Source organism: Littorina saxatilis, linkage group LG7 (genome assembly GCF_037325665.1).
Source record: "Littorina saxatilis isolate snail1 linkage group LG7, US_GU_Lsax_2.0, whole genome shotgun sequence".
Taxonomy (NCBI): domain Eukaryota; kingdom Metazoa; phylum Mollusca; class Gastropoda; order Littorinimorpha; family Littorinidae; genus Littorina; species Littorina saxatilis.
In genome coordinates, this window is record NC_090251.1 from 56,074,531 (window position 1) to 56,088,380 (window position 13,850).

The 13,850-nt window shown below is 41.2% G+C and overlaps 1 protein-coding gene across 1 annotated transcript in view; it reads right to left on the reverse strand.

The window, feature by feature from the left end:
• Positions 1 to 8,035: 8,035 nt before the first annotated feature.
• Positions 8,036 to 13,850, reverse strand: part of LOC138971857 (probable serine carboxypeptidase CPVL) — a 34,164-nt gene continuing 28,349 nt past the window's right edge. The window contains exons 12-13 of the mRNA XM_070344689.1: positions 10,986 to 11,168; positions 8,036 to 9,734 (exon numbers count right to left, since the gene is read on the reverse strand). Of these exons, the coding sequence (XP_070200790.1) occupies positions 9,636 to 9,734; positions 10,986 to 11,168 (282 nt within the window). The 3' untranslated portion in view covers positions 8,036 to 9,635. The remainder of the gene's footprint in view (positions 9,735 to 10,985; positions 11,169 to 13,850) is intronic.

Consider the following 13,850-nt stretch of genomic DNA (forward strand, 5'->3'; position numbering starts at 1 on the left):
ACGTTCCGATGGGGAAAAAACCCACCTCCTATCAAACTATGCGTGATCACAATGTGTTAAGTAGGCTTACACCTGGGCTTATGGGGCCTCTTGGAGCCCTCTAACATTCCGTCTACGTGGGGCGTCCGTGAGGAGCCCTATTACAAAAACACCATGTTGTCTAGCCCAAAACAACAACAACCTCAAATAAAACAAAAAACATTTTGCCTTTACAGGTAGGATATATCCCTTACTATACACGGGGTTATATAATTTGTTGGATGACTTCATTAAGAAAACATTCCCGCGTTGATTCCAAATAACAATTTCTATGATAACGTTGCCACGAGTGTACATAAGCCTAATACGTCTCGAACGCAAGAAAACAATTCCAATCACAAAATGCGCTAGTTTGTTTGGATCAAATGCAATTAATAGCACAGTCTTACTCTGTCTACAAGCACGTGCATAATAATTATACACATTTCTGTCTGCTTTCTGCACAGTGTTTACAAACCCCATGAAGCTCTCTGTGTGTCTCTCTCTGTCTCTAGCTCTATGTCTGTCTGTCTGTCTCTCTCTCGAAAGGTTTTCGAGTTCGAGTTCTCTCTCTGTCTCTCTTTCTCTCTCTATCTCGTTCTCTTTCAAACCCTGTCTGTCTGTCTGTCTTACAGAAGATTTGACATTTTTCCACACTCAAGGGTATTTTTTTAATTCAGGACTAGTTGTGCTCGTGACACGCTAAATGTGCCTATGCAGAGCATTGGAACGCTATATACTGACCAAATCTTCCACGTGAATCATGGACTGCTTGTGGTTTCAAATGCGCGAGCTTGGTCTTCGTTCAGGTTTTTATATTTAGTCAAGTTTTGACTAAATATTTTAACGTAGAGGGGGGAATCGAGACGAGGGTCGTGGTGTATGTGTGTGTGTGTGTGTGTGTTGTGTGTGTCTGTGTGTGTGTGTAGAGCGATTCAGACCAAACTACTGGACCGATCTTTATGAAATTTGACATGAGAGTTCCTGGGATTGATATCCCCGAACGTTTTTTTCATTTTTTTGATAAATGTCTTTGATGACGTCATATCCGGCTTTTCGTGAAAGTTGAGGCGGCACTGTCACGCCCTCATTTTTCAACCAAATTGGTTCAAATTTTGGTCAAGTAATCTTCGACGAAGCCCGGGGTTCGGTATTGCATTTCAGCTTGGTGGCTTAAAAATTAATTAATGACTTTGGTCATTAAAAATCGGAAAATTGTAAAAAAAAATAAACATTTATAAAACGATCCAAATTTACGTTTATCTTATTCTCCATTATTTGCTGATTCCAAAAACATATAAATATGTTATATTCGGATTAAAAACAAGCTCTGAAAATTAAATATATAAAAATTATTATCAAAATTAAATTGTCCAAATCAATTTAAAAACACTTTCATCTTATTCCTTGTCGGTTCCTGATTCCAAAAACATATAGATATGATATGTTTGGATTAAAAACACGCTCAGAAAGTTAAAACAAAGAGAGGTACAGAAAAGCGTGCTATCCTTCTTAGCGCAACTACTACCCCGCTCTTCTTGTCAATTTCACTGCCTTTGCCATGAGCGGTGGCCTGACGATGCTACGAGTAAAATGGCATTGCGTTCAGTTTCATTCTGTGAGTTCGACAGCTACTTGACTAAATATTGTATTTTCGCCTTACGCGACTTGTTTACATTTAGTCAAGTTTTGACTAAATGTTTTAACGTAGAGGGGGGAATCGAGACGAGGGTCGTGGTGTATGTGTGTGTGTGTGTGTGTGTGCGTGTGTGTGTGTGTGTGTGTGTGTGTGTGTGTGTGTGTGTCTGTCTGTCTGTCTGTCTGTCTGTGTGTGTAGAGCGATTCAGACTAAACTACTGGACCGATCTTTATGAAATTTGAAATGAGAGTTCCTGGGTATGATATCCTCAGACGTTTTTTTCATTTTTTTGATAAATGTCTTTGATGACGTCATATCCGGCTTTTCGTGAAAGTTGAGGCGGCACTGTCACGCTCTCATTTTTCAACTAAATTGGTTGAAATTTTGGTCAAGTAATCTCCGACAAAGCGCGGACTTCGGTATTGCATTTCAGCTTGGTGGCTTAAAAATTAATTAATGACTTTGGTCATTAAAAATCTGAAAATTGTAAAAAAAATATTATTTTTTTATAAAACGATCCAAATTTACGTTTATCTTATTCTCCATCATTTTCTGATTCCAAAAACATATAAATATGTTATATTTGGATTAAAAACAAGCTCTGAAAATTAAAAATATAAAAATTATGATCAAAATTAAATTTTCGAAATCAATTTAAAAACACTTTCATCTTATTCCTTGTCGGTTCCTGATTCCAAAAACATATAGATATGATATGTTTGGATTCAAAACACGCTCAGAAAGTTAAAACGAAGAGAGGTACAGAAAAGCGTGCTATCCTTCTCAGCGCAACTACTACCCCGCTCTTCTTGTCAATTTCACTGCCTTTGCCATGAGCGGTGGACTGACGATGCTACGAGTATTGCTGCGTTGCATTGCGTTCAGTTTCATTCTGTGAGTTCGACAGCTACTTGACTAAATGTTGTATTTTCGCCTTACGCGACTTGTTTTAAACTAAGCTCACGTGTTGGAAACCAGCTTGTGAAGTGTGTTCTTGTGTTCTGTCAGATAACGACATCTTTCCGCTCCAAGGAATACCGTTTAAGAAACGCGATTCGTCTCTCCTGTACAGGTGTGTACAATATTTTGTAGACGTTATTTCGTTTGCACGACATCGGCTCTTTGGCTGTTGTTGTGTGTGCACACGTGTGTTGGGGGGGGAGGCAGGCTGTGTGTGTGTGTATGTGTGTGTTTGTGTGTGTGTATATGATGTCTGTGTTTGTACGTGTGTGTATGTGTGCGTGTGAGTGTATGTGTGTGTGCGTGCGTGTGTGCGTGCGTGTGTGTGTGTGTGTGTGTGTGTGTGTGTGTGTGTGTGTGTGTGTAAAACCGGTTTAGTGTTTCTCTCTGCATGCCAAATTTCGTTTGTTTTTGTTTTCTTAAAGATGGCGATTCATTACCTCCGTTATGTCTGTTGCTGTTTTTACATTTAGTTAAATTTTGACTCAGTGTGTTAACATAGATGGGGAATAGAGACGAAGATAATAATAATAATAATAATAATGCAAACTTTTATAGCGCTATTCTAGAAAAATGTCTACTCTTAGCGCTTTACAATACATACATCGACCAAGCATACTATACACGCACAGGCAAAGAAACCGACCAAACATAACCAACAAACTATACATAGATGTTGGTGGTGTGTGTGTGTGTGTGTGTGTGTGTGTGTGTGTGTGTGTGTGTGTGTGCGTGTGCGCGTGTGCGTGTGTGTGTGTGCGTGTGTGTGTGTGTGTGTGTGTGCGTGTGTGGAGCGATTCAGAGAAAACTACTGGGCCGATCTTCATGAAACTTTACACGAGAGTTCCTGAGGTATGGTATCCATAGATGATTGTTTTCGTTTGTTTGATAAACGTCTTTGATGACGTCATATGCGGCTTTTTGTGAAAGTTGAGGCGGCACTGTCACACCTTTATTTTCCAATCAAACTGTTTAAAATTTAGTTAAGCAATCTTCGACGAAGCCCGGACTTTGGTATTGCATTTGAGCTTGGTAAATGACTTTGGTCATTAAAAATCTTAACATTCTAATTAAAATGAAATTTTAGGACATCGACTCAACAATAGTTTATTCTTGTTCTTTATCATTTCCTGATTCCCAAAAACAGATAGATATGTTATGTTTAGAGTAAAAACACGCTCAAAAAGTCAGAAAGAATAGAGAAAAGCGCGCTTCACTGTGAGGCGTTTTACGCTACTGCGCAATACTGGCTTGTCACTTTCTTAGCGTGAACATGTCACCATCGCGGGGTATGTAATTGACAATAATTTGAGCATTAATTGTCTTAGTGACAAATCCTGTGAGTTTAATGTCAGTCTCTGAGTTCGACAGATTGACTAAATGTAGTAATTTCGCTTCACGTGACGTGTTTGTTGTTGTATTGCCATGCGTTTTCATGAGAGAAAAGTAGATCCGTGGGTAGAGAGAGAGAGAGAGAGAGAGAGAGAGAGAGAGAGAGAGAGAGAGAGAGAGAGAGAGAGAGAGAGAGAGAGAGAGAGAGAGAGAGCGAGAGCGAGAGAGCGAGAGAGAGAGTGCGTGCTTGCGTGCGTACGCGTGTGTGTATGTGCGTGCGTGCCTGCGTGCCTGCCTGCCTTAAGAAGGTGCATTTTTTACTGTCCTGCTTTTTCAACTCAAAGTTAACTTATACCCTACAGTGCTTGAACTATGAACGGCAAAAGGAGCGGCAGCTGCCAATCTCCCCCAACACCACCCCTCACCAAGCGACTGTGTCAGCCGCACCCCCCACCACTCAGCTGTGGACCCCAGCAAGACCCTCAACGCCTTAACCAACTCCACAAACCTCCACAGCCTTTCAGGGATGTCAGCAGTCCAGTCTGTGTCACCTCTTCACCTGAAGAATTCCACGGTGGTCCCCAACGGGTCCCGCAACCCTTCAACCAGTTTCCTAGACTTCCACAACCCTTCAATCAGTTTCACATACCTCCACAACCCTTCAACCAGTTTCACAGACCTCCACAACCCTTCAACCAGTTTCACAGACCTCCACAACCCTTCGGTGATTTCCTCTATGGAAGCTTATCCAGCCCAGCAGAATGTAGCGGTCCGTTGTCCCCTTGGTTCGACCTCCGAGACCGGCTGGATATCAACGGTTTCTACGCCAAGGCGATGCTGATTGATTTTGCTTATGATCTTTTCCGCCGGCTGGTCCGGGTGGGTATTTGCCCCGATGTTCCCTTCGAGAGTCGGGTAGAGTTGGAGAGAACTGTGAACCAGTTCCTGTTTGAACGGTGGGAAAAAGAGAGCCTGCCGCTCATTTACCCTGTTGAGAGTGCGGTTCTGTACAGTGATGCTGGCCAGTCTTTTGCTGATGACGATGAAGAGCTGATAGGACTTTGCTTTGATTCCGGGTACGGCGCGGAAGACTCGCCATTGCAAAAGAAGCAACGGATTGGTATTGAAAGTGAACCGACGAAAGAGGCCCTGGGGTCGAGGACTCCGCATGCAACGGTGAGTTCGGCCCCTGCTACGAATAATGGAAAAGTGGGAATTTCGCCTGCTATTGAACATTCCAGGAAGGTAGACATCGCTGGACCGTTCAAAGAACAGAATCACTCAGGTGCGCTTGTTTCTCATACTGACAGCAGCGAAGAAATTAATTCCGATATCGCAAAGCCCGACAGGGCCACCAGGAAAGACACGAGCAGTGTTTCAACTCCTGCTCCCAATCTCCCCTCTCCCAGCAACACCAAGCCAACCACCCTGGCCTCAAAGCCACCACTGAAAAATATAGCCATCATGGCCGACCTCAAACTTGTACTGTCTAACAAGCAAACCATGACTGTTCTGCCGTCGCTGAAAACCTCCTGGACCATGACATCACTACAGGGATCGTGTCCCGCCACCTTCAATGCCCCGAGAGGGATTGCCAGTAAGACATCAGCTAACCCTGCCAAGACGAAGCCTCCAGGCCCCGTTCCGAGAAACATAAAACGAGGCCAAATGTTGACGGCCATTCTCGAGAAAAAAGAGACCGGCACCAGCACCGACTTCCTTGGTAAAACGGACGCAGAAACCTGCACTGACGTCATTCAGAATAACGACGCCGTTACAATGACGAAAGAGGTCGAGCAAACCGAGAGGGGAACGCTTACTGCAGTTACAACCTCGGACAAACAGACGTCCACGGACCCAACCCAGCTTTCGTGGACAGAAACATTGAGCCTTGTTGACATCGCACCCAGGGCCAGATCGGAAAAGGGAATCCAGACTGAAACCTCCCTGTCCCAAACGATGACAAAATCGTCATCGCTTGAAACTAACGTTGCGGACAACTCATCGCGAAGCCCCCGAGAGCTGGGTGGCAATACTGACTGCCCGAATCACTCTTCTTCGGATCAAAGGAAATCTGACAGCAATGTCAGAATCTTCATCAGAATCAAGAAAAGGGTCTGAACGCAAGAATTGTTTAGGGCAACAGATGTTCGGAAAGGACTCCGTTGACGTGTTTTTTGGCTGTGCAAGCTGAATTGCACTCCTTTAATGTCACACATTTGTGTTTGTTTAATGGTTTCTTTATTCATTATGTCATGCAGACAAAATAACTATCCAGTAAGTTAGTTATTTCATTTCAATAACATATGATAGGAATTCAAGATAATTATTGCTGAATTTATAAAACTAAAACTATTTTTTTCATATATTTTTCATACATTGTGCATGTGAGTAATGTTGGTTGTCGGCGAGCTGATAAATTTTGTTTTAAACATCTCACCCTCTTCTCTCTCATTTCTCTATCTCTCGTCGTGACCTTGGGTTTGATCGTTTGTTTTTTGGACGCCTGAAGGCATCGAAAAGTTGTCCCTCTTTCCTTGCATTCTGTGCTCTTTCTTGGTTTTTATCAGTGTTTCTCTCTGTCTTTACTTTTGTTTCTCTTTCTTTATTGTTTCTTTCCCTTTGCTGTCTGCCTCTCTGTCTTTTTTTCTGTTTCTGTGCTCTCTTCTTAACACCCCCGGTATAGGGGTGTGTATAGATTTCGCTCGATGTGTTTGTTTGTGTGTTTGTGTTCGCATATAGATCTCAAGAATGAACGGACCGATCGTCACCAAACTTGGTGAACAGGTTCTATACATTCCTGAGACGGTCCTTACAAAAATTGGGACCAGTCAAACACACGGTTAGGGAGTTATTGGTGGATTAAGATTCTACAAGGACTTATAGAGGGACATATTAATGGTCAAAGGGAAATAACCTTCTCAGTTGGTGGCAGTGAGAATGGTAAGGACGGGGGTGTTTTTCCTTCCTCGGAGGAATTTCTTGTTACTTTTGTTTCTCTTTCTTTATTGTTTCTTTCCCTTTGCTGTCTGCCTCTCTGTCTTTTTTTCTGTTTCTGTGCTCTCTTCTTTTCTATTCGTCTTTCTTGTCTTTACTCTCTCTTTCTTTTTCCACTTTCTTTTCCTTTTTGTCTCGTGATATTTTGTTGTCGTCCGGTCGACGACGCTCGGAGTACCCTAATGGAGTAGCAGTACAGAGAACGATGTCATTATTTGTCTAGATTTATGAATTCGACAAGGACTGTAGTCGTTTTCGGTTGTGACATTTTGAACTTGAACGTGTGATAGCCATGCAATTATTTTAGATTAATTGCTTTCGAATATTTGTCTGGAAAATATTGTTCTTTTTATAATACATGTTCTCATTTTTGGTATTGCGTGTAGATTGTGTCTATTTATTTGCCTGGGTGTGTTTGTGTTTGTGTGTGTGTGTGTGTGTGTGTGTGTGTGTGTGCGTGTGTGTTCGTGCGGACAGAACAATCAGTTCTCTAATCAAAATCAATCACTTTTTTTGCCAGCTATCCTGCCAAGCAATGATGATGTGGCTACCTGAACAGTGTAGTTGTGTCACTCATTTCATTGGTCGAAAAAGGCATGTTTTGATGGCGTCCTCAGTTATCGTGCAGCAAGCATAGTATGCATTCAAACCAAATGGTACCATACACACAAAAAAACCATTATTTTGTCGTTAGCTTTTATAATAAAAGTAGAAGAATAAAAAACAAAAAATACCAAATAAAGCCAAAACGTGATGTTATTAAAATATAAATAATGCCACTTTCCACTGAACCAACTTAACGCAAATATATTCAAAATGATTTTACTTCCAATGTATAAAAGGAGATTGCTTTATCAGCTGTAATGATTCACAACACAACTAAGCATTATAAGCAGTGTCCTTAGCAAGGAATGTCGTGTGAGATTAAATGCTCCTGCAGTATTATGAACATGGTCAAAATGATCCCGCTGCTACAAATAAACGTCCAAAACAACCTCTGCTGCAGTAACAACAAAAAGATCCCAGCAATATTCTTTCAGCTGTGACACAAGTAGTTTCCTACTGGCTACCATAAGTTTTTGACAATACGTCAATACTTCTGTCCTAATGTCATGTACACAGGGCGTGCTTGACTCTTATCAGGCATGTGACACTGTCACTCGCAAAAGTGAAACTGACCAAATTAAAATATGTGTGTGTCTTCACACGCACGCACGCACGCACACACACACACACACACTCTTTGGTGACATGATGGAGTGGCAGATTCAATAATCATAATCTCAGATGGCACCCGATTATATAAACCATTGGGGGTCTAGCATTCTCCAGATGGCACCCGATTATATAAACCATTGGGGGTCTAGCATTCTCAAACTACGGTATATGTCCTATCACAATTTGGTTGAGGGGGCCAAATTTAACCTTTTTTTTTAATTTAGTCAAGTTATGACTAAATGTTTTAACATAGAGGGAGGAATCGAGACGAGGGTCGTGGTGTATGTGTGTGTGTGTGTGGGTGCGTGTGTGTGTGTAGAGCGATTCAGAGTAAACTACTAAACCGATCTTTATGAAATTTGACATGAGAGTTCCTGGAAATGATATCCCCAGACGGTTTTTTTTTGTTTGATAAATGTCTTTGATGACGTCATATCCGGCTTTTTGTAAAAGTTGAGGCGGCACTGTTACACCCTCATTTTTTAATCAAATTGATTGAAATTTTGGCCAAGCAATCTTTGACAAAGGCCGGACTTCGGTATTGCATTTCAGCTTGGTGGCTTAAAAATTAATTAATGACTTTGGTCATTAAAAATCTGAAAATTGTAAAAAAAAACATTTTTTAATAAAACAATCTAAATTTACGTTCATCTTATTCTTTATCATGTTCTGATTCCAAAAACATATAAATATGTTATATTTGGATTAAAAACAAGATTGAAAATTAAAAATATAAAAAAATGTATCAAATATGCAAAATTACATTTTCGAAATCGATTTAAAAACAATTTCATCTTATTCCTTGTCGGTTCCTGATTCCAAAAACATATAGATATATGTTTGGATTAAAAACACGCTCAGAAACTTAAAACGAAGAGAGGTAGAGTAAAGCGTCCTATGAAGTACAGCGCAACCGCTACCGCGCCAAACAGGCTCGTCACTTTCACTGCCTTTTGCACTAGCGGCGGACTACGTTCAGTTTCATTCTGTGAGTTCCACAGCTTGACTAAATGTAGTAATTTCGCCTTACGCGACTTGTTTTATTCTAGGCTGAACCACAGGCGCTTGTATCAAAGCTCGAAGTATATCGTACTCCTTTATCCTCTCTGTAGTATTAGTCTACTGTTATTTACTTGTCTAAAAATAGTAGTAATACTAGGATAAAGTAGTAGGATACTTCTGATCGACCGGTGCTTTGATACAAGCTCCTGTGGGCTGAACCCTGTGTACCCTATGGTCATATACACATTGGACTATGAAACACACTCTCGCCTGCAACATGAAAGTAGGTCTGCTTCCTTCAGCCCCGAGTAAAACCTATATGTTTCTAAACTTGAACAATATAATAAAACATAGAGCATGAAATCTTATTTGATCAACACAGAGACAGTTTACAGATATCAAGCAAAAGATAAAATAAAACATAGAGCATGAAATCTTATTTGATCAATACAGAGACAGTTTACAAATATCAGGCAAAAGATTTCCCCTCCACAAATCTCTGAATCATATCGTATGCACGAGCCGGCTGGTCGTAGGGCAGGATGTGTCCAGCGCTACGTACAATCACCTGCAACAAAAAGCACATGATCTTATCCACGCATACAGTACTAAAAAGAAAGAGAGAATGCTTCATGTCCTACAGGGTAAATATTTATTCCTTATTTGGAAAATGCCGAGGGCAAAACTCCTCTCGAATACCATGTATTTCGTTTGTTTAAAAAGAAATCGTGGAAAGCGCTCTAATACCCAGTGTCAAACTGTTGCTGTGATTGTGTGGGTGTGGCTGTCAGCAAAGTGACATGAATTTGATTGGTCGATATTTATAGGCAAAGCACATGGAAAACAAAACATTGGAAGTGTTACCCAAAAATAAGAATTTTTTTTACATATATTTTTGTTTCTATAACTTTTTCCCCCATGGTTCATTCTTCATCTGACATAACTTTTTTAGCGAAATCTAACCATAAGATTATTGAAAAAAAGCACAAATGTAGAAGACCACCTTGACTGAATGTAAGATAAATAGAACACTACATGGCTAGCTGTGTAAAACCAGGTTTACATGAGTAAACCTTTCGCGCGCATTTTAATATCTATACAAGGAACCCGTGTAAACCTAGCTGGTATCACACAGCAATCAATCCATGCAGTGTTCTAAATGTAATCTTTGCAATGACTGCCATAAGCGAGACGATCAAAAGAAAAGTGATAGATTGAAACAGTCAATGTGAGCTTTACGACCTCCCCTACCATTCAGTCGATAAGCTCATCTCACTAGCCACCACTTAGCACACACACCCCCGTAAAAAAAACCAGCGACGACAACTGTCACTAACCAAATCATGAATCATCAATGTTCATGCAAATACATGCCTAGCTTGTTTTGCTCCATTTATTTAATTGATAGTATGCGGCATTGTTGTATGTAATTCTCGGAATACAATTGTTAAGACCAGGTAAGATCAGGACCCAGTTGCAATCTCACAAACTCTCGTGCACCAGTGGGTTTTTAGGTGTATCACCAGTGGATTTTTAGGTGTATCACCAGTGGGATTTTAGGTGTATCACCAGTGGGTTTTTAGGTGTATCACCAGTGGGTTTTTAGGTGTATCACCAGTGGGTTTTTAGGTGTATCACCAGTGGGTTTTTAGGTGTATCACCAGTGGGTTTTTAGGTGTATCACCAGTGGGTTTTTAGGTGTATCACCAGTGGGTTTTTAGGTGTATCACCAGTGGGTTTTTAGGTGTATCACTGGTTTTTTTCAGCGTTTTATAGGCAGCCATATGCCGATTTGAGGGGAGATTAAACTGCCACTGACCTGGTAGAAGTTTTTGACCTGTCTCACCCAGCCTGCCACCTCTGTGTCCGAAGGCGTGACCTTCCAGACCCGACGTTCAGCGTTCTTGTAATCCACCAGACCCGACCATCGCACGGTCTGCAGCCAGGCCTCGGTCAGGGGCACGGCTATGATGATGTCCAGCTGTCCGTTGTAGATCATTACCTGGTAGGAGACACAACACCAACAACATTGAATGATGATCAGACATGCCTACCCCAAAATGTAGAAAAGTGGAACACAAAATGTGAAAATCAGGAACATGCCTCAGAATAGAGGAACATCTGAGTATTCAAGCTGAGTGCAGCGAAGCGTGTTGGTGAAGGCGCGAAGCGCCTGAACTGAGGGCGCGTAGCTCCCGAACATGCTAGGGGGATCCGGGGGCATGCCCCCCCGGAATTTGTTTTTTCAAGGATGCAATTCGGTGCAATCTGGGGCTATCTGAGCCATAAAATTGCATTCAAACATGGCCCCAAAATTGAAAAAAACAAAAATCATTTCTGGAAAAAAAAAATGGGAAAAATATAAGTTGAGAAAATTAAGTTACCTTTTTCTGAAGTACTAAAAATAATTAGTTTAGTGTTTGGCTGTTGCAATGTGTCGCACAATGTCGTTGGCACCTCCCTGAGAAATCGAAAAATCAGTTTTACACACGTTGCAAAAAGCCCACTGATCACCTTTGACCTGTTGTCACACACGGCCAGGTCGTCGTATATTTCTCACAGAAATGCTGAATCCGATTCTTCTTCTTCTTGTCAACCCTTTTCTTTTTAGCAGCCGGCTTTCTTTTCTGAACTTGTTCCTCCTCGCGATCATCAGTTTCGTAGTCACTTTCTGACAGCACGCGCTTTTTAGAAGTACTCGCCATTTTGAAGTCTCGATTCGAACAAGGAGAAAGGCTCAATTCAAACAAGGGCCGGAAGTTACCGTTCGTTAATTTCCGTCAGTGTAATTCTTGGCCGCTGATTGGCTCCCAAACTTTGGCAATTTCCGGAAGGAATTAAAGTATGGTACGCAAAAGTGACCAAAACTCGTCATTTTTATTTTTTCCGGAACGCTTTGGGAAAAACTCGGAATTATCGTAACAAAGTAATTTTTTCATGATTTTCCGGAACAAATACGGCTATTCCGTATGGGTAGGCATGTCTGGATGATGTGTGTTCTGCAGCATTCATTGTCACAACCCAGTAAACATTTTGGGTGCGCCGCGCATGCGCCGCGCATGCACCATACACCTGCGCCGTGCATGCGCCTCATGGAACTTTGGTGCATGCGCCTCAGTCAATACTATGATCGTCCACTAGTCGACGCGGCGCATGCGTATATGGTGCGCCTGACCATCGCGTGACCATGCCTGGAGCAGGTGACATGCATGCTAGAAGTCGATGCGGCGCATCCCAAGTAATTCGAAGTAAAACAAAATTCGAGTTACTATGACTATGCATGTACGCAATCTAAATGGACACACTGTTGAAAGACATATTGTAATATCATACATGGCATCAAGCAATAATCAAGGACACAATTGGAAAACGTGTAAAGAACATGGCAAGTAATTAACACCGTTACCTAGTATATAATTGATGATATATATATACCACTCACTTGTTATTCGCCTAAATGCTTGCGGTGTGCTGTGTCACATGTAAGAAACCAAAAGAAAAAAGGACTTTACTTTGGCGAAAAGAGCATTTGCTGCTTATTTTTGTACATAACTGCTATAACTGTATTTTTTCCGAACACTTACATGTAAAAAACATAGAGATATATCTTACCATTTCAAATTATTGACGATGAATAACGCATAATAAGGGGAGATCATGATGACGTACATGTCTATGGTTGCACAGTTGCCGCCCTTGGTTCGAAAACCCGGGGAACAGGATCAGGAATATTTAGTCGCTGGAACCTATAAGGTTATACGGCGACTTATCAGATGATAATGTTTCGAACTTATCTTTTAAAAATTAAGTAAACTAATCTATGGAATATTTTGGAGTTCCATTGTGATTGGTTAAACAGATCTATCTATCTTCTTATTATTTTATCTACTGTGTTTACATTTGAAAACAGATCTTTTCCGACGCCCCCCACTAAATTCTTTAAAAAAAAAAAACAAGACCTATAGGCTCTCGAAAACTTGATTTTCATAAGCACATTCCCCCCCCCTCTTCGTTCACAAAAAATCCGCAGGCGCTAGCTCTTACGGTTAGGACGCCGCTCTCGTGAAACGTTTTGGGGAAATCAAGCTGCTTGCCGTCAGGGGCCAGATATTGTTTTGCCAATTGTTTTTTAGTGTACCCCTTCAATAGCATGATACTGTCTTAAAAGGATTTTGAAATCGCTTGAGCCGTTTAGCCGCCGAATTAAATTAAAGAAATAGCTATTTGGACTTTTTCACATTTTAAAGCTGGGTTTTTTTTCTACCGTCTGCACGACCAACCCACAATCCGATGTACCTTTCGGCTCTACGTAAAAACAAAATTAACAAACAAACAAACCAACAACAACAAAAACCAAGCAAAACAAATACACCCGCATTTCGGAACTGCGCGGCGTCGGTATGGCGCATTGACAGTGGCGATGGTGTAACCTAGAATTTAAATGCACCGGTGCGTAGTCTCCGCGGCGTATGTCCGCGCAGGTGGGATCGCCCAAGCGACGGTGAATGCATGCGCGTCGCACCATAAACGTTTACTGGGAAAGACTTGCGTTAACTTCAAGAAAAAAACAGCTTGATTTTTAGCATGCCTTCAAGTACCTCTACAATGAAATAATGACTATATGAGAGAATATGAAAACAGTAAATGTTATTTTTAATTAAAAACAAGTCGCATAAAGCAAAAT